The sequence below is a fragment of the Mercenaria mercenaria genome, chromosome 2 (assembly GCF_021730395.1).
Source record: "Mercenaria mercenaria strain notata chromosome 2, MADL_Memer_1, whole genome shotgun sequence".
NCBI lineage: Eukaryota > Metazoa > Mollusca > Bivalvia > Venerida > Veneridae > Mercenaria > Mercenaria mercenaria.
The window spans coordinates 35,939,230-35,961,410 of NC_069362.1; the positions used below are offsets into that span (position 1 = coordinate 35,939,230).

A 22,181-nucleotide genomic window follows, 5' to 3' on the forward strand; every position below is an offset into this window, starting at 1 on the left:
TTCAGAGTAACAGATGTTTTTATGTAAATTGTAGACATTGGATGTTGGACCATCTGCCTCTACTAATAGCTCACCCAGAATCTTTTGGTTTAGATAAGCTTAAAATCTGCAATCAATTTTTTGCAATTAATGGGATCTGTATTACTATACATTTTCAACATTCAATTTCTGAGACATTTCATAAATAAACTTTGCACATATATATTTTTTTCTGCATTGCTGATTTTGCAGTCTAATTTATTTTTACATTTTCAAAATTTTATCAGAGATTTGATCAAAACTTAAAACCTTCAATTAAAATATCTATTACCAAGGTAAAACAAACAGGCCATTGTATTAATGTTGTCAACAAAGGAAAATTTAATATCACAAGTTACATCAAAAGACTTGCCTTACCATCCTAATTTATAAACAAAATAGTCTAACTTGTATTTCTGTGTATTTAAGTAATCAAAACTCTTTCTTCAACTTTTCCCACTGGAACTTCTTTTTACTTCTCAAACAAATAATGTGTCATTCTAGCATAGAAAAGCTGTTCTTACCATGTTTTCACAGCAAAGTTAACATGTGTTAATAGGAAGATTCTGTACATTCCACGAACAAGGTAACCCATACACTTTCATAAAACATTTGAAAGGAAATGGAAATTCAAGAAATGTTTGATAGGAAATTATGTCAGTCGCTGTTCTCTTAATTGGTTGCTCAGGCACAAACCAATCCCTTAAGATTCTGCAGATGTTAGAACACTAAAAAACATGCAATTCCTATATTGATATTCTAATTATGCTCCTATGATTTAGCTGAAACTTTATACAATGATGAATATTGGCTCCCCTATCTCTAGTTATATTATGATTTTGTAGACTAGTGGCCTTGGTAGACAATCCTGAGAAAACATTCCAGGAATGTATCTTACCTCTCAGTCCTGGACTGGTGACAAATTCTTTTACTATTTTATGGCACTAACAAACTAACACAAAAATTCACAGACTCTATTATATACTTCTACCTGACATTTCTGTATGTCATTAATGTATCATTTATTTCTAAAAATAATTATGTTTCATCTTTAAAAAATTGTGTAATTAAGCTTCTAGAACATATACAAAGAACTTTACTAACATGAATTTACAATAACCCTTCTCTCTGATGAATTTCAATTATAACTCAAAATATTCAACATGCAAACACGGACATGCTTTCATAGACTGGACTTAAACTGAAACAAGCTAGGAAAGAAATCTATATGCTGATTGATGTTCCTATGTTTAACGCCAGATTTCACCAGTAGCTAGAAACTCCTACATGCTTCCAGTGAATTTTGAAATACTTTCAAAACTTTCTTCTTGAAAAGCCGAATAGTGATTTCAAACATTTCCTACAAATTTGAAGTTTTATGTCAGTTTCTATCTTGTAATGTCTGCCATCAGACTGGGCCCTTGTCAGTTGGACCATGGGACAAAACCTTTGAAAGTCTTTACATAAAAACAACAAAGATATCATATACCGGCAGAGTAATTAATTGTTGTTTAACATAATCATGATACTGTAGGAAAGTTATGTCCCCCGCAGCTGTATGTTGTGACTATGTGTCAGCCAAAATACGTCACAATGTCCAAAAATTAACCCAAGTCCTTCATGCTTTTCATGATAAACTTGTACATTCATGACAACTTTGACAAATTTTCTGGCCTACTCAACTGAATGCCTTTTCTTTTTATAAACCTGTCTGGCAAATGTTACATGGAAAAGATAAACGTCCTTTCAACCTCTTACTCCCCCACAAAATAAACCAAAATAAATTGAGGTTAAAACAAGGATCAAAAATTCTCTTATAAAACAGCAGCCAAATACAACTGACGGAAGCCATAATTCAAATATGACAGATTCTTTTTGCTGATAAAAGATGATGTTTTTGGAATGATATTCATCTTTATGAGCAGAGCTATCATCTTTATTTAAACTGAAACCAAACTAACACTGTTGCTTACCTACTTTTATGTTAACTTCAGTTTTTAGTATCCCATTTTGAAATTAATTTTATAGAAGAAAATACACTTTTTAGAATATATATAAGCACTGCTGGTAAAAATGGCAAGTTGCTGAAGTTGTAATATGTAGTCTTAGTTGTTTCTTGTATCAAAGAAAGCATATTCTAACACAATTTATTAACATTTGACCTTCTTTTATAAAAGAGAAAACAATGAAAATTAGACAAAGTACTAACAAGCTTTTTGTAACTCTTGTAATTTTATCATATAACAGGGAAGAAATTACATGTACAAGAAAAAATATATTGACTCTAAGTTGTGACCTTGACCTTGAGCCAGCATGGCTGACTCATCAATTCTGCACATAGTCTTGATGAGGTGATCATTTGACCCAAGTTTGATGACTTAAAATGGAAGGCTCAAACCTTTGACCTTGAGTTGTGACCTTGACCTTTAGCCGACATGGCTGACTCATGAGTTCTGCACATCATCTTGATGAGATGATCATTTAATCCAAGTTTCATAATTATCCTTCAAGAGGTTTAAGATACAGAGCAGACATGAAATGGTAGGCTTATACCTTTGACCTTGAGTTGTGACCTTGACCTTGAGCCAACATGGCTGACTCATGTGTTCTGCACATCGTCTTGATGAGGTGATCATTTGATTCAAGTTTCATGATTATCCTTCAAGGGGTTTAAGAGATACACAGTGGACACGAAATGGACGGCTCAAACCGTTGACCTTTTTGACCTTGTGACCTTGACCTTGAACCGACATGGCTGAGTCATGGATTCTGCACATCGTCTTGATGAGGTGATCATTTCACCCAAGTTTCATGAAAATCCTTCAAGGGGTTTAGGAGATACAGAGCGGACACAAAATGTTACGGAAGGACAGAAGAATGGAAGGACGGACGGAGACCATTCCTATAACCCCCCACCACTTGTGGCGGGGGATTAAAAACTTATTATTTTTTACCTTTGAGATGGGGACCTTGATCTTGCACATAATTCGTCTCATAATCTGGAGTAATTTTGCTCACTGGTATTGAAATCCTTTGAAAAATGACAGAGTTATGGACTCACTCAGGACACAAAAAGCAAGAGCTGTCAGAGGACAGCAACGCTGGACTATTCAACAGCCTTGTCAGTTGAATGAAAATAAAAGTTGAAATAAAATTGCAAAACAGGGTCATGGAACCTGTAAAATGCATATCAGTTCATGACTATGGACAACTGTGTGAAGTTTCAATCCATTCCCATTAGTGGGTACTGAGATACCAGCTTACATATAACAAGAGCTGTCCGTAAGACAGCCAAGCTCGACTATTCGAAATATTGTCCCAGAAGCAGGAAAATATTACCCAAAAAGGTTAAATATCAAAAGAATTTTAAGTTCAAAACGAGGCATAATTTGACCAAAATGCATATCAGTTATGCTACTTGCTGCTATCAACTAGTTTTATAACCCCGAAGGCACATGTGAAGTTTCAATTCAATATCTGCATTAGTTTTGGAGATAGAAACTCGCATGTAAAACATTAACCAGAACTTTTCAAAGTCCAAAAGGGGGCATAATTTGCCAAAATACATTGCTAAAGTTATGGGACTTGACCTAGGAGGTTGTTATGATCTAGAAAAAAAAAAGTTTCAAATCTATATGCCTTTTGAAATTGCGTATGTACTTGCACGCAAAACTTTAACCAGGATTTTCTAAGTCCTAAAAAGGGAATAATTTGCTCAAAATACATGTAAGAGTTATGGACTTGATCCAGTGAGGTTAGTAATTGATCTAAAAAAAGAAAAAATAACTTTCAAATCTATATGCCTTTTAGTAACAGCTGTATGTACTTGCACACAAAACTTTAACCAGAATTTTCTAAGTCCAAAAGGGAGCATAATTTGGCCAAAATGAAGGTCAGAGTTATGGGACTTGCTGCTATCAACTAGTTTTATAACCCCGAAGACACATGTGAAGTTTCAAATCAATATCTGCATTAGTTTGGGAGATAGTAACTTGCATGTAAAACTTTAACCAAAATTTTCTAAGTCCAAAAGGGGGCATAATTTGCTCAAAATACATGTCAGAGTTATGGGACTTGACCCAGTGAGGTTGGTAATTAATCTAGAAAAAGAAACAAGAGGACCATGATGGTCCTGAATCGCTCACCTATCCCCAAATGACCCAGTGTTCAACTGAGTATGACGTTGTTAGTTCTATTATTTGACATAGTGACCTAGTTTTTGAGCACATGTGACCTAGATATCATCAAGATAATAAATTTCTGACCAATTTTCATGAAGATCCATTGAAAAATATGGCCTTTTAGAGAGTCATAAGGTTTTTCTATTATTTGACCTAATGACCTAGTTTTTGAAGGCACGTGACCCACTTTTAAACTTGACCTAGATATCATCAAGGTGAACATTCTCACCAATTTTCATGAAGATCACATGAAAAATATGGCCTCTAGAGAGGTCACAAGGTTTTTCTATTTTTCGACCTACTGACCAAGTTTTTGACCGCACATGACCCAGTTACGAGCCTGACCTAGATATCATCAAGCTGAACATTCTCACCAATTTTCATGAAGATCCATTGAGAAATATGGCCACTAGAGAGGTCACAAGGTTTTTTCTATTTTTAGACCTACTGACCTAGTTTTTGACCCCACGTGACCCAGTTTCGAATCTGACTTAGATATCATCAAGATGAACATTCTGACCAATATTCATGAAGATCTCATGAAAAATATGGCCTCTAGAGAGGTCACAAGGTTTTTCTATTTTTAGATCTACTGACCTAGTTTTTAAACCCACGTGACCCAGTTTCGAACTTGACCTAGATATCTTCAAGGTAAACATTCTGACCAATTTTCATGAAGATCCATTGAAAAATATGGCCTCTAGAGAGGTCACAAGGTTTTCCTATTTTTAGACCTACTGACCTAGTTTTTGACCGCACGTGACCCAGTTTCGAACTTGACCTAGATATCATCAAGGTGAACATTCTCACAAATTTTCATGAAAATCCATTGAGAAATATGGCCTCTAGAGTGGTCACAAGGTTTTTCTATTTTTAGATCTACTGACCTAGTTTTTGACCCCACATGACCCAGTTTCGAACTTGACCTAGATATCATCAAGGTGAACATTCTGACCAATATTCATGAAGATCTCATGAAAAATATGGCCTCTAGAGAGGTCACAAGGTTTTTCTATTTTTAGATCTACTGACCTAGTTTTTAACCCACGTGACCCAGTTTCGAACTTCACCTAGATATCATCAAGATGAACAATCAGACCAATTTTCATGAAGATCCATTGAGAAATATGGTCTCTAGAGAGGTCACAAGGTTTTTCTATTTTTAGACCTAATGACCTAGTTTTTGACCCTACGTGACCCAGTTTCGAACTTGACCTAGATATCATCAAGATAAACATTCTGACCAATATTCATGAAGATCTCATGAAAAATATGGCCTCTAGAGAGGTCACAAGGTTTTTCTATTTTTAGACCTACTGACCTAGTTTTTGACCCCACGTGACCCAGTTTCAAACTTGACCTAGATATCATCAATTGAACATTCTGACCAATTTTCATGAAGATCTTTTGAAATATATGGCCTCTAGAGAGGTCACAAGGTTTTTCTATTTTTAGACCTACTGACCTAGTTTTTGATGGCACGTGACCCAGTTTCGAACTTGACCTAGATATCATCAAGATGAACATTCTGACCAACTTTCATAAAGATCCCATGAAAAATGTGACCTCTAGAGTGGTCACAAGCAAAAGTTTACGGACGCACGGACGCACGTATGCACGGACGCACGACGGACACCGCGCGATCACAAAAGCTCACCTTGTCACTTTGTGACAGGTGAGCTAAAAATAAGTTTCAAATCTATATGCCTTTTAGAAATAGCTGTATGTACTTGCACGCAAAACTTTAACCAGAAAGTCCAAAAGGGGGCATAATTTGGCCAAAATGAAGGTCAGAGTTATGGGACTTGTTGCTATCAACTAGTGTTATAACCCCGAAGACACATGTGAAGTTTCAAATCAATATCTGCATTAGTTTTGGAGATAGTAACTTGCATGTAAAACTTTAACCAAAATTTTCTAAGTCCAAAAGGGGGCATAATTTTCTCAAAATACATGTCAGAGTTATGGGACTTGACCCAGAGAGGTTGGTAATTGACCTAGAAAAAGAAAAAGTAAGTTTCAAAGCTATATGCCTTTAATTGATGGCTGTATGTACTTGCATGCAAAAACTTAACCAAGGTGTGACGCCGACGCCGACGCCGACACCAGGGTGAGTAGAATAGCTAGACTATTCTTCGAATAGTCGAGCTAAAAACTTAACCAAGAACTAATTCGAAAAAGGGGCATAATTTTGTAAAAAAGCAAAATAGAGTTATGGAACCTGTGCAATGTAAGTCAGTTTATCACAGTGAATAAATGTGTGAAGTTTCAATCCATTCCCGTAAGTGGGTACTGAGATACCAGCATACATACAAAAACTTAACCAAATCGGGACGCGGACGCCAACACAAGAGTGAGTCCAACAGCTCTAACTATTCTTTGAATAGTCGAGCTAAAAACATGTTAACCTTCTGACCTTCAAGTGTGCTTGGAGCCAGGGGTCTGGGTCTTGCGCATGACACATCGTCTTTAAATGGGGATCATTTGTGCCGAGCAATTTCAAAATCCTTTCATGGATGAAGTTGTGGACTGTACACCAAGTGTTACTGACGGACAAACCAATCAACTTCCATGTCCCTTTTTATTTCTTTGAAAAAGGAAGGGGACAATAATACTTCCTATATATATATATATATATATATATAAATTTGTATGAATAAATAAGTGTGACAGATACAATCTCTATATTATAAAGATTCCAACCTGGTGGGAGGTTCCCATTGTGTGGTACGGGTGAGGTGGTTTACATAATGGACTCTTCCATTGGCTGTTCTCCTCTCCTCCCACCTGGAAAACATATCAAACTTTTATTGTACAATGATTTTTCATCGTTCTTGAAAACAGATTATTTTTATTCTTCTTCTTCCAAATCTGCTACTTCTACAGCCATGGATGTATATAACCTTACTGCAGCTCCCCTACACAGCATTTTATACCAACTTTCTCCTATATGGTCACAGGGCTCTCATGGAAGGGCTCTCATGGAAAAGTATTAATTGCATATACTCAGGAAATAATGCAACAGATATTGCAGTGTTCTATTTAAACATGTTTGATTTCACAAGGCTGTGCTTTTGCTTGCATGTTGAATGAACAAACCATAAATAACTTTAGTTGAGAACTTTGAAAGGTGCCATAACATAATTTATGCAAACAATATGAATTGAAACAAAATTACCAGTGTATTAATGCAGTCTAAATCTTAAAGAAGAACACTATTTTCGATATGAAGTGGTTTATCATACACCCACAGACCATTGCGGTTTATATTTGCATGCAAAACATATGAACAAAGCCATTATCATATTTCACGGTAGTTTATAGTTCATGTTATTATGAACACCCTATACATGACAATGCAAAAATGTAATACTTTATTTAAGACTGTCACAGATGTAATACGCACAGGTACTTTGGGTTTGGACCAGCTATGACCCTGCCCTGGTCTAATTTAGAGTTATAGATAAAACATAAAACTGTGCAACTAAATATATATTCTTACATAATGACGTCCCAACAAAATGTGGTCAATTGTTAAAGTTTGGACCAATTCTGCCTCATAATAAATATTCAGTAGAGAGATGGCTTCTAAAACGACTGTTGCCAACAAGGAATGTGACACTAAACTAACAGTATCATAAAAGCTGTAATTTGATTACTCCAAACAAAACCAGCCACAATCCTGAAAGCATTGCAGTCTCAAGGATAAATTTTTTTTATCACCAACACTATTAGGCTTCATTTAATATCTCAACTTTTAATCTAGTTTATCAGATTATTTCATACTTCTTCAACCTATAAATAGATTAAAATTTCTAGAAATAGATTTTTATCGGAATCATGCACTGTCAATTACCACCCTCTACAAGAATGTAGAAATTCAAGCTATGAACAGATTTTTTGTTTTCAAGTCTTTATCTGACAGATAAAAATTCAAAAGGCATACTGTTTAGGAAGAAGTCTCTGAACAATTTTTGGGTAAGATATATTTTCTCTCTCTGCATCTGTCCACATTCTTTTAATCAAGAAAGTCATGAAATGCTAGTCCTGAAGATGTCAAAATAATGAAATCTGACAAGCAACCATTTTATCACAGGAGTTAAATAACGCCATGTCAGCCATGTCATACTTTCCCTTTTATACTAGTGTAATAATAATGATGTTTCAAGTATAGCGGACAATAACAGAAGTGGCTTTGTCTGTAACATGTAAAGAAAGAGCAAATTAAACAAAGGGAAAACAGAGCTGTCACTAATGGTGACAAATGCCCGCAGCACCTTGACCTTTGACCTGGTGACCCTGAAGTCAATAGGGGTTGTGTACTCAATAAGTACTATTGAAGAGTGAAGTTTGAAGGTCCTGGGTGCAGTGGTTCGCGAGTAAAGTGCCTTCATGCAAAAAGTGAACATTGTGACGAACGAACGGACGGACAGTTGAAAACTAATATGCCTCCCTTCGGGGGCATAAAAATGATAGCAACCTGCTGTCCACCTTAGTCCAAAGGTAAACATGAATGCTGCAAAAATTGGTTCAAATTTTTGTGGTCTTCTTACAAGAATTTCTGTGTACTTCTGTGTAACTGAACAGACTGCCTAGGCAGATGGTATTTCAGTATCATGTTTCTTTAGTATTATTTAAGATGTACCACATTATAATTATACTGAGTGAGTTCTAAAAACACGACATGACTGGATAAAACCTATATTCATCTCAGCTTATTACATAACCAACAACAGTACCTTCTTATTTATAATGAGCTTCAGATGACAAACACATCATGACATTATTTTTTATACCCTCAACCATCTACTATAGATTGTCAGATAAGATAGCATCTTGTTAACATTTTTATATCTCATACAAAACACAAAGTTGTTGGATGCGCTGGAAACATATTAACCTTTAGCCTGCTGGCGGCGAATATTTCTGCCTTTGCGACCAGTGCAGACCAAGATCAGCCTGCACATCCGTGCAGGCTGATCATGGTCTGCACTGTTCGCTATTCAGTCAGTAATTTTTCAGCAAACACTCCTTCAATAAATAAATGGTATTGCCCATATTGAACAATGGACCAGTCCATTTTAGAAATTTAGCAGGGTAAAGGTTAATATCAGACAGAACCATAAGAGATGTGTTTTGAAAGGCTTTTACTTACAAAAATATCCAATATACCATTCAAGAAATTTTTGTCGTCGTTCAAACAGATGTTACCCAAAGTAGTAAATGGCTTAAAATTTTGGGGTTCAAACAGACTTTACCCAAAATAGTAAATGGCCATTTCCAGTGACTAGGTTTTTTTGGGTTTTTTTTGGATAATCAAAATTTCATTTAAAATTGGAAATTCTTTGTTTGGATTAGGTAATGTCTGCAAGGGAGCCTAACTGGCACTGGGAACAGGGCTGATATTTGGCTTGTAGGGCAGGTAGAACAAGCCCTGAATACTGATCCTATGAAAGACAAAAGCTCTTTGTAGTAACTGACAGAAAACTATTTACGGTCTTGAAGTGACTGTGACTTTTACCTTTGACCTACTGAAGCGATAGCAGTCATCTAGTGACCACATATAATCATCCCATGAAGTCTAACAATTTTAGGCTCAAGGGTTCTCTACTTATTGGTCAGAAACTAACTGGTTTCAGTCTCATGGTTAGTGACCTTGACCTTCAGGTCCTAGAAACAATTGGTGTCATCTACTGACCACAATCAACTGGCTTCTGCAGACCAAAGCATTCTCTAGTTATTGTTCAGATTAACCCGAGTGTGCACTGATAGACCAACATGAGCGATACAATCAAATGAGCCGTGCCACGGGAAAACCAACATAGTGGGTATGCGACCAGCATGGATCCAGACCAGCCTGCGCATCCGCGCAGTCTGGTCAGGCTCCATGCTGTTCGCTAATAGTTTCTCCAATTCCAATAGGCTTTAAAAGCGAACAGCATGGAGCCTGACCAGACTGCGCGGATGCGCAGGCTGGTCTGGATCCATGCTGGTCGCATACCCACTATGTTGGTTTTCTCATGGCACGGCTCATATACTCCCTCCTCTTCGAGGGGGAGGGGTGGGAGAATAACAAGCTGATTTACAGACACATTCTTGGTAATTTGTGTAGAACATTAACACAATTTTACAACCATCAACTTGTAGTAACAGGATTTTTTCTCTTCTGACATTTTGAGTCTATTCCAGATTAACATAAAATCAGGCAACAAAAATATTTGTTTTCCCATTGTGGTATGGCAGAGAACCAAGTGCTGTCATGGTGCTATAAAAAAGCGCTAACCTTCTACTTCAGGAATTCCTCTGACAGTAGTATTCATACAGTTAAACAATTTTATAAAATTTTGTATTTCATTTAACTTGTTCTGTTGACCAGTTTTGGAAATTTAATACAATTCTTCAAACATTCAACCTGATTTGATAGCCATTCCACTTGTAAGATATATAAAACAACGGAGTGTAATAACGTCCAATATGAGTTATAAATTTGGAGGACCTTGAGTTCAAAGATAACTGATGGGGAGGTACAAAACACTATTAATAACATTTTCTTTTGGAAATACTGTATGTCTGTAGCACTAATCTTTCATCTTAAATGTTTATAAAAATGTTTACAAAGTGTAGAAGTCAATGAACTTTCCACTATAAAGGCCCGGTCACACCAACCGAACTTTGTTGGAGCGTTCCTGGAGCGGTGAAAAAAATTCATCACCTCTCGTTACTGTTCACCACCGTTTAACAGAAGTTGGCCTCGCCGTATACGCTGGGCCACCGCTGATGGTCCCTCCTACCACTCCGAAAGTTTTGAGCTGCACAAAATATTGCGAGCGGTGAGGAGCGGGCAATTTTCCGCTCCGGCAAAGTTCACCACCGCTCTAACAACGCCCAGTCAAGTTTGGCACCGCTAGACACAAGTTCGTGGACGCTTGGGTCCGCTAGGCCAACGCAGAAATCTTGAACGCTGGACCACCGCTGCTTCGCCAGCTTTGCCCGGGCGGTGATTAAACGTTGCACAAACTTTGGTGGAGCTGTTGTAAGCATTTTACGAGCGGACACGGGATTGCTGGAATGGTGTTGTAGTCAAAAGCGGTATGCCGCTAAACCAACTTTAAAACCCCGCCGAGCCAACGCACGCATGCGCGGAACGCCGCTCTATCAACGCTCGCGTCACCGCTAAACCAACGTTCGCTACTGTTAAACCAACGCTAAAGCAACGCCGGCTTCAGCAGTGCACCTCTAAGGCAACGCCCGTGTTTTCGATTTTTTTCCCATTTTGTGCGCGGTGACAAGCGTTGTCTAAATTCCGCTCCCTCTCCCTACCGTTGAAGGAACGCTCCAACAAAGTTCGGGCGGTGTGACCGGGCCTTAACTACACCATCTACTATATGCAACAAAATAGTCTGTACTATATTGTATCAACGCAGAGAAAACTGAATTAGCTGTTAAAAACATTCTATAATTATATCATGAATACTTCTGGAACATCAATCATCTTCACTTAGAAACATGGCGTAAGAATTTGCATTATTAATTATTAATATTTATGGGGGACTTATTGTTAATCTGCAAAAGAAGCTAATAGAATTCTCATTATATTTAACTTCAAAATTCAGGAACCATGAATATTCATCCCCAAGAAAAAGCTGTTTTGGACAAAACTAAAACCTTTATGTCATTTTATATAATTATAGTGAATATAGAAATATGTGTTTTAATCCAGAACAAAAATCAAAGAATCAAGTTGAAAAACATAAGAAATTGGGATTTTATTCAACAATTTGTCTGTTCAGTATGGTAATCATGTAACAGACCAGAGTTTGAGGACTTGGTCCCAGCATTACCTGTTCTCTGTAAGTGAACAACAACTTTCCCACATGTAACAGAGATGTTATCTAACTTAAATTTTGTCGAACCATTACGGAGAACAATATCACATGTACTAAAATTGCAACTGGTAGTCTATATGAGCCACACCATGAGAAAACCAACATAGTGCATTTGCGACCAGCATGGATCCAGACCAGCCTGCGGATCCGCACAGTCTGGTCAGGATCCATGCTGTTCGTCAACGGTTTCTCTAATTGCAATAGGCTTTGAAAGCGAACAGCATGGATCCTGACAAGACTGTCGCAAATACACTATGTTGGTTTTCTCATGGTGCGGCTCATATAATTACCTCTGCCTTGTGCTAGTTAGTCTACTGATGAGAGTATTATACATATTTGACCAATCTGACTAAAGTACATCTCCTATATTACGCTACGCATAGGATCTGAAAACGACCTATTCATTGCCTCGTTCTGACGGCTCTTTCGCTAGCCAATCAGAGCCTGGCTTACAACATCTTGCAAATCTACATGTAGCATTGACTTTTCATATTTACAATTCTTATGTCGTAATGTATCAGATAGCTGGTTAGCTCAGTCGGTAGGCCACTTGCTTTGTAAGCGAGGGGTCCCGGGTTCGAGTCCTGGAATAACCGCATATTTTTCTTATCCTCTGACAATCGAACAAGTCGTCTGATTGGATAACATAAAAATAGCAATAATGGAAATCCAAAATATACAGAAGACGAATGTGAATGGGTCGTTCTCAGATCTTCGTTTAGAAGATCAAGTACTTTAGTCAGATTGCATATTTGACTTACCCGTCAGGAAGTTCGTGAACATCATTAGGAATGGTGTTAATCTGTGTCGAGTTTGTCACGGCAGGTCCTATCCCTGAGTTACCACGGTCACGTGAAATCAAGCTGATCACGATCTGTCCCCGCACAGGTTCGGGATCGTCTGCATTGTTACGCTGCAGGTCAAGGCGCTGAACTGTAACAGAAAGTTTACGTTGCGGGGTCTGAGCACGCTGAACACGAGTTGGCAATGACACACAGACAGACATCTTGCGATTGCTTTTATCCCCTTCCACAGTGAATAACAATTATTTCCTTCAAATCCTCGAGATATTTCACTATTCTATAAACAGGTTCTGTAATCCACAGCTACTGCTAGTGTTTGTATTTTACCACATCACTGATAGTGACATTTTAATCAACATTTCACAGGATTGCATATTGTCTCTAACAATTTACCCATAATTCACTATGACATTTACATGCTACTTAGTTTTCCCCATTTTACAAAACAACAGTCACAGTAATAGCACCCTCTTTAACTTAATTTCCCACTTTTAAAGTCTCTATCTAAAATTACATGCTTTATAATTTCAAATGAAATATGTTATTTAAACAAGGTTTTCATTTACAATTTATAAAGTAAAATTACTGCTTAAGTTTCAATAAAGTCTTTAATCCATCTACGAAAAAGTCTGTTTTACACTATTTTTCCAGCAGTTACAGTTATTAGAGTATCAGTGTAAATACAGATGTTGAAAGTTAACAAGTTATATGAATGACTGCAGACACAGGTAAACACTGTAGTTTATCAACATGTAAAACACAGTGGTGATACCCTTGCCAAGGTAATTCATCACTCAATCAACTGTCAACACTACTTTAACCCCTTACAGTCAAATATGACAACTGTATTAATTGTTAAACAAATTAGTTATACTGTTAATTAACAGATGCTTATTACCTTACAATAGTAAGTCATGTTTTGATTACATTTTTGGCATTTTTAGTTTTAACATAATTAGCCATCATAAAGCTATATAATTCTCAATGGTCATGGTGACTATTTTTAATTTATATACTTTACAAGTATGATGTGAATAAAGATTCTTTTCTGTGATGTTTAAGCATTATTTTTGTCCCAACCAAATTAAGTCTTTTTAATAATTTTATTCCAACATCCATTAATAAAATTCTGCTTTTGACCAGACATCGTCCAGCATCAAAATCTTGATTTTTCATTTTTCTAATGGAAGTGCACCTCTTTAATACTGATACTAATTACTTTAACAAATTAAGTCTGCATATTTTATTCATATTAAATGCTATTAATAAAACTGTACTTCTTAATTTGACCTATGCACTAATCAAAGAAATTCTTATATTGACATCTATACTGCCTGTAAAATGCATTCTTTTTATTCTATTGACAGGCGTGCCAATCAAAACAGACATATTGTCAGCATTTCCTTAACGAAATATTTTAACATGAAAGGTGTCAATGTTAGTTGTACTTATAAATGAGCCGCACCATGAGAAAACCAACATAATGGCTTTGTGACCAGCATGGATCTAGACCAGCCCGCGCATCAGCGCAGTCTGGTCAGGATCCATGCTGTTCGCTTACAGTTTCTCTAATTGCAATAGGCTTGAAAGCGAACAGCATGGATCCTGACCAGACTTCACGGATGTGCAGGCTGGTCTGGATCCATTATTTTGTTGGTTTTCTCATGGCACGGCTCAAATGTAAAACTTGCTTTATCATGCTCCAAATAATTTAATGATTGTCTAACACTGATCTATTTTTAGCTGGTTTAATTAATATTTTAATCATTTGTTGCAGTTTTATTAATTTACATCATTTCTAAATATTGAAAATAATATATTTATTTGTCTTAATGAAAATCAAAAGGACTGATATTAATGTTAAAATTCACATTTTTTCAGTGTAAAGTCTGCTTGTATAACAGAGCTCAACTTTTGGAACATTCAAGAAAGCAGGTTGAAGGAAGCAGGTTAAACCTGCATGGTTTATTCACAAGACTGCTCATAATGTTTAGCCCTTATAATGCTGGAAAACGATTTATTCTGCCTTTGCAACCAGTGTAGATCATGATCAGCCTGCGCATCCATGCAGTCTGACCAAGACCTGCAGAGGTCGCCATTCAGTCAGTATCTTTTTGGTTTGCACCCTTTTTAACAATTAATGGTACTGTCCAAATTGAAAGATGGACAAGTTCATTAAAGAAATTTAGCAGGGTAAGGGTTAGAGAAAATCTGTTGACTGTAAGCTGCTTTTATGATAGGTAAGGTTATATAAAGATACAGCAGTAACATAGAGTCTGGCCTAGTATTTTTAGCCAGAAGGCCAAGACTAATTTGTACACATGTCTTTATCATGATAATTATGTATCTATAGTTTATACCTTATAGTTTTTATACAAACCATTTCAACTTACTGCATATGATAGCAATTTTTCTATAAAGTTAAAAAATCTCATTAAGTGAGCAGGCTAATATTAATCTAAGGCAATTTCATCCTGACATTAACATCATCATATTAATACTGCTGAAATTTCTACCCACATAACCATCATCATTTATTGTACATCTCGGTTATCATAACAGCGTGACATTATTATGAGATGCAAATGAAAGCTATTTTAACAGTTTTAATGTATGGCTAAAATTTCATTATCTTTGTTAAAAATCAAAAGCAGTGTGTATTGCATTACTTTTTAAATATCTCCTAGCCAGCCAGCATAAATAAATAAAGGTTTCTTATATCAACCATTATTAATTGCAGCCTAACATGACATGAATTAACTATCAAAGACAAACCACAATCTAAGTGGGCGAGGATTATCTAGTTAATTGTCTGACAAAAAATATGAAATAATCCAATTAATCATGGTTCACCATTCTCAACCACTTTATTCTCATGCAGATATCAAAATATTAATAAACATCAGTATGTGTAATTGCCCTTGATCAATATTCCCAGGTCTGTCGAGGTCTGTGGTGGGGGGGATGGGATGCCAGAGATATCTAGCACATACAGTGAAACACCGCTCGCTCGAGCATCGATGACTCGAGCACCCGGGCTCGCTCGAGCAATTCATGTGGTCCCGGCCGATTTCCTTCTATTTTCTATGTGAAATTACCATGGCTGGGCCGAGCATCGATAACTCGATCGCTCGAGCATGACACCTGGTCCCTGTGTATTAATTTACTCTTTGTTGCTTATGGCAAACTCGAGCAGAGGTATCAAAATTTTTCACACCTTCGGCGGTCAGAATGTATTGGTTAATTTAAAATTTTCGCACGTCGTGAGAATTGCATGGTCTATTCCCCGACTATCTTAAATGTTTGTTTGCCGGTATATATGATCTGATAATGAGATTAATTATTGATGAAAGGTGGAAGAAAAATTTTATTGATCAAAATTGTTATTAATTATTACTTTTTTCTGTGGGATCGAGAAGATAATTATGAGTTCTTAATATTTTAATCAACAGTTGTTTGCATGCAAAAAAAGGAAATAAGATAGCTTTTTCATAAAATTGAGACGATAATTATGAGATCTTAATTTGGAGAAGAAAATTGCGAATTCAATTACACAGTATTTCAAATAAAAAAAATATCTTAGCTGTTTCTTTACATGTGCCATTTACAATCTAAACTTCAATTTTCTTCGTATGTTGGTCAATGTTTGGGTGGCTCGAAACCATGGATAACTCGAGCATTTTGCTCATCCCCTTGCGACCTCGAGCGAGCGGTGTTTCACTGTACTTAAAAGAAGCCATATAATTTTTTCCCTTAATTTCCTTTGAAGTCTGAAGTTCAAAACTTCTATTATACATATACTGAATGCCTTACCATATAATAAACAAGGAGCTGCATTCAATAAATGCTTGATGCCCCTGGTGGCATCTTTTTCGATACAAAGCAACCTAAGTCCAAAACGAGGTCAAGTTCAAGGTCAAGGTCAAATTGAGGTCAGGTGATGTCTGAAGATGAGGAATGGTCACAGGTTACATCTGCATTAGTATCAAGTCATTCTAGTTAGGGGTATTGATGCTAGACGAAAAGGTCCCATTTAGTTAACCTCATACGGACGGACGGACAGACGGACGGACAGGACAATCACTATATGCCTACCGCATCAGTAGATGCCAGGGGCATAAAAGTTAGGACCTCAGGTAAATAGTTTTGACCATTGTCCAGAAAGCCATTCAGTAAGTTTTTTATTATATGATAAATAAGTTTCTGCAGTTTTATTTTCGCATTTTTAATTGACTTACTTACCCAGTACACATGACTGTGTTGAATACAGTTCTATCATATGGCTCTAACTATTGACCAGCAATTTAAAGGAGTCATGTAATAATAAGTAACTTTGGTCAATAACTAAAATTATTCAGCCCTTGAAAATGATTATTGACCCTCATCAGTATATCGTTATTTTAATATACAAGTACTTAACAGCAACAAGAGATTCGAACTTGACCTAGAGGTCATCAAGACAAAACCAATTCTCATGAGTTTCAAACTTAAACTGTGGACTCTAGAGAGTTAACATGATTTGCCTTTGATCTGGCCTACTGACCTAGTTTTTGACCCCACATGACAGTTTTGAACTTGACCTGAAATCATCAAGACAAACATTCTGACCAAGTTTCATAAAAATTCGGTCACAACTGTGGCCTCTTGTGTTAACAAGGCAAATGTTGACGCACAACGCATGCTGGACAATGACCAGTCACAATAGCTCACCTTGAGCACTTTCTGCTCAGGTGAACTAATAAAAAGAGTTGTTTCACACTGTTCAGCCTTGCTGCACTTTTTGGACTTTGCTGTTACATCACTTCCGATACCAGGCAAATCCTTGATGAATAAATAATGTATTGATAGTGTTTGATATATAATCTACCCATACACACTGGGATAAGCTAACAACCGCAGTCTATTCTTCCAGACACTTGATAAATCATGAAACAAAGGTTCCCTTGCAACTTCAAAGGCAAAAGCAACTGCAGTATCACCCTTACTTTCCTACCTAGCAGGTAGGGGAGCTGACAAGGATATACCAGTAGTCCGGAAGTAAGTCACCTCATCTTTTCTCTAGGGAAAAGACATGCTACACGCACACATTACAACATAATTAACTGCTCACACAAATTTACAAACTTTTGTAATGATCCGCAAGAAAAATTACCTTACATGTCTGCCTGTGTAAAACATGTGTTTTCTCAACCCTCAGGATAGCATGGATATGAAAGCTGGCTAGTGCTAGGTTTCTCATTCCTGCTGTCCCTCATTGTTATTCATTCAGTTAGAGCAATTTGTTATTGTCCTAATAATGTGGGAAATTCTAAACCATTATAATTTTATTATCATCATAATCTTCTATAATGTTCTTTCTATCTACAGGTATACCTGGCAAACAAACTCTTGAAAACTCCTTTATATCTCGTTATTAAAAGAAATGTGAGAGTTTACATTTCTTTAAGAAGTTATACTTATATTAACCCTAATAAATAACAGAAAAAACAGAAAATCCATTGGCAGGTTGTCTATGTTTCTGCCTGGTTAAATCTACTGCATGCTGTTCTCTCATTTATCACTGTACAGTATTTACAATCATTTGACATGATCTCAAAACATTAGGTTATATTAAACTATCCTGCCACATTACTTACAATTCATTTGTTCTATAAATGTGTACAAGGCTGAGACTGGACAGATTATGTTTCAACACCTAACTAGCAGAACGGTAATGAAATAATTTCTCTAAATTAAATGAAAATGGGCTATTTATGCAGTTTACATCAGAATTTACAGGTTAAGTATCTTGCTATTTTAGGTTAGTAGGTAAGTTTAGCTTGCTTTCTATTTTTTTTTTGTCATAAACCCACTCACTAACCTATAATGCCATCTAATGATCATCATGCAATTCTTTTATTGTACATTTTAGACATTAAATCACCTTTCCATAGCAAAAAAAACTTGTTTAAACAAAGCATGGCAATTTTATGCCTGCAAACATAAATGATATATGAGCACTTCATTCCAATATAAAGTTCCAGTCTAGTATTATCATCTGTACCATAATGTTATAAATTTTTCTTAAAATAGCTTTTTTATATAAAACAAAATACTACAAATACCAAAGTAGCTACGAAGGTAATTGACTTTTATAAAAATGCACTAGCCTAGTAAAAGCTGGAATTAAGTATGCTAGTATTACTGCTGTATTAGGCTGGCAGCCATTAAAACTACAGAATAAAATTACTTCACACTTTGACTTTGAATTCAATTTGGTCAAAATAAGTTGTGACAAAGTTAATTACTATATTTATATACTGTTTCCCAATCAGTGTTTCCCACTCGTGTTTTTTCTTCATTTTTCTACTCAAGAGAGATAACTTAAGTTACATTTTAATTTACATAACATTTATTACTTCCCTTTCTATATCAATACCAACGCAAGACACAGCATACTTTACCTATATAAAACAAATCTTTTCTAAAAGTCTCTTCAATTCTCTACTTGGCCACTTGAAAAGTAATGGGTTCAAAAATAAATACAGCACATGATATGTTGAATACTGTACTTACATCCAGTATCTTTGAGCTGTGTAATGGCATTTGACATAATGCGTACACATCCTAGAAATCCTGCACCCTGCTTCTTGTTGATCTTCTTGTGATTCCATATGCTTATTGTCACCGAGTCTGTCTGACCAATATACCTGGAATAAAGATATGGATCTACATGATATGAATTCTATACTACTAGAGATAACCTTCCCTAACTAAGATGTTGCCTTTTCTAAAATGACTTATCCGTCTTCAGACAGCCTGTGTGTGCAATTTTTTATCAAAAGTACAATTTCTTTTGGGTTAACGTACAATTTCTTTTGGGTTAAAAAGCACACGCACACTTAATATAGAATTTCTCCTATTAATTCAAACTAAGAAAATGAGGCAACTCTGTCAAGAAAGATCTGTGTGAAGTAAGGAAATCACAGTAATAATTTATGAGTCAAAATACAACAAGCACATTCCAAGTTTATCAACAAAGTCCTATTAGCTATCAGTTCTATTTCTACTTAGTTTTACATCAGTTTAAGCAAATGTCATCTCACTTTGATTTTTGTCCATCAGTGTTTCAACTATTACTGACAACTACAACTTACAGATCATAATGCTGGTTCCATTTTGGGTCTAGAGTATTCTTACAAACTTCTGTCGAATGACACTGTCCTGAACCATCTACACTGATCTTTGCAAATGGATCGGGCAATCCTGAAAATATAAATATTGCTCAGTTTTAAAAAACTGGAAAAATTTTGATATTTTATTTGCTTGCTTGTTTTGTTGATTTTTCAACAATATTTTAGACTCAAACAATGGTTGATTAACATCATTGTATTTCTGTTATTCCTTTACAACATATAACTTTAGAAAGATTGTCTATTATAAGAAGAATTCTGAATTTGTCCCAAAGCTGTAATAAATGGAGGTAACTCCTGCAGATACTTTTATAAAACCCTTTATTTACTGCCCCTTGGCTACAGATGGCAAAACAAGTAGATATAATAATATCATCTACTCTCAGTAAGATGATCAACATGAATTCAAGAACAAACCTAATGGCCCTTACTAGCTAAATATGGCAAACAACTACAGCGTACACCCATCACTAAAAGGTATAAGGGAATGAGCAGAACACGCAAGGTTAGTGATCCAAATATTGAAAATACAATGAGAATGACCAGGAATATAGTGAATTTGTTCAAGTGTGTCAGCGTTCAAACTACCAATCCTCGAGCGAGCAGTGTTCCACAGGACCACTGTAAGGAATATAAAGATTGAAGTCATTTGTCCTCTACCTTAGATGCATGTGGAGAAGTTGTGAGTGATCTACAGAGAACAAGCAAGTCCTGGTGCAGAATTCAGCTACACTGACTTTTGAACTGGTGTAACAAAAATTATCAGAAACCCTGATCAAACAGGATTGTTCTGTAGACAAAATATTTTCCCCAGCATATTTATTAACAGAAAACTTATTACTCATGCTAAGACAATATGCATGTACCTAAAACAAACTGCTGAAACATGTACAGGAGAGTCTCTTTAACTGATGATGAAAGTATGACTGCAAGCAATAAGGATAGGTGTTAATACAGCAAGAGTAGTTGTTCAGGCTTACCATAGAACATCTGTTTGCCAAATTCATATGAAATAATGATTTTATAACAGTTAATACACCCCCTTTAACAAAGTTAGGAGAGTACACATTTAATTGTCAGATTCTACATGTAACTTCTCCCCTCTCCCAGTGCTTGCTAAAAGCTGTAATCCAATTAATGTGCTTACATAATTAATAACTGCATTGTGCAGTTTATTATTCAGAAAGATATTTAAAAACCACTCCAAAATCAAAAGCTGCTTTAGAACAAAGTGTGTGTGGAATCAAAATATCAAATGAAGTTTTCACCAAATCACTAAGGTGTTCATTGACTCAGCTTCAAGTCTGCACCAGAACAAGTGGAATGCATGAAACAGTTTGTTTTTCAAAACTGACCTTGTACGGACATGACTGAAGGATGCATTTTTTACATAGTGTCTTAAAAGACATAGATGAAAAGTTCTGCACAAGCATTTGTGATGCACTGTTTTGCACATCATCTCAATACAGCAAACATTTGTGACACAGTGTTCTGCACATCATCTCAATACAGCAAACACTTGTGACACAGTGTTCTGCACATCATCTCAATACAGCAAACATTTGTGACACAGTGTTCTGCACATCATCTCAATACAGCAAACACTTGTGACACAGTGTTCTGCACATCATCTCAAAACAGCAAACGCTTGTGACACAGTGTTCTGCACATCATCTCAATACAGCAAGCATTTGTGACACAGTGTTCTGCACATCATCACAATACAGCAAACGCTTGTGACACATTGTTCTGCACATCATCTCAATACAGCAAGTGCTTGTGAGACAGTGTTCTGCACATCATCTCAATACAGCAAACACTTGTGACACATTGTTCTGCACATCATCTCAATACAGCAAACACTTGTGACACATTGTTCTGCACATCATCTCAATTCAGCAAACACTTGTGACACAGTGTTCTGCACATCATCTCAATACAGCAAACACTTGTGACACAGTGTTCTGCACATCATCTCAATACAGCAAACATTTGTGACACAGTGTTCTGCACATCATCTCAAAACAGCAAACATTTGTGACACTGTGTTCTGCACATCATCTCAATACAGCAAGCATTTGTGACACAGTGTTCTGCACATCATCTCAATACAGCAAACAC

At 36.2% G+C, this 22,181-nt stretch overlaps 1 protein-coding gene across 3 annotated transcripts in view; it reads right to left on the minus strand.

Annotated features, from left to right (window-relative positions):
• Window positions 1–22,181, minus strand: part of LOC123562109 (E3 ubiquitin-protein ligase SMURF2-like) — an 84,293-nt gene that overhangs the window by 38,689 nt on the left and 23,423 nt on the right. For 2 of the 3 annotated variants that reach the window (XM_053535075.1, XM_053535068.1), the window contains exons 2-5: window positions 20,025–20,133; window positions 19,444–19,577; window positions 12,847–13,018; window positions 6,903–6,986 (exon numbers count right to left, since the gene is read on the minus strand). In XM_053535075.1, the coding sequence (XP_053391050.1) occupies window positions 6,903–6,986; window positions 12,847–13,018; window positions 19,444–19,577; window positions 20,025–20,133 (499 nt within the window). The remainder of the gene's footprint in view (window positions 1–6,902; window positions 6,987–12,846; window positions 13,019–19,443; window positions 19,578–20,024; window positions 20,134–22,181) is intronic. The other variant, XM_053535081.1, reaches the window with a different exon arrangement.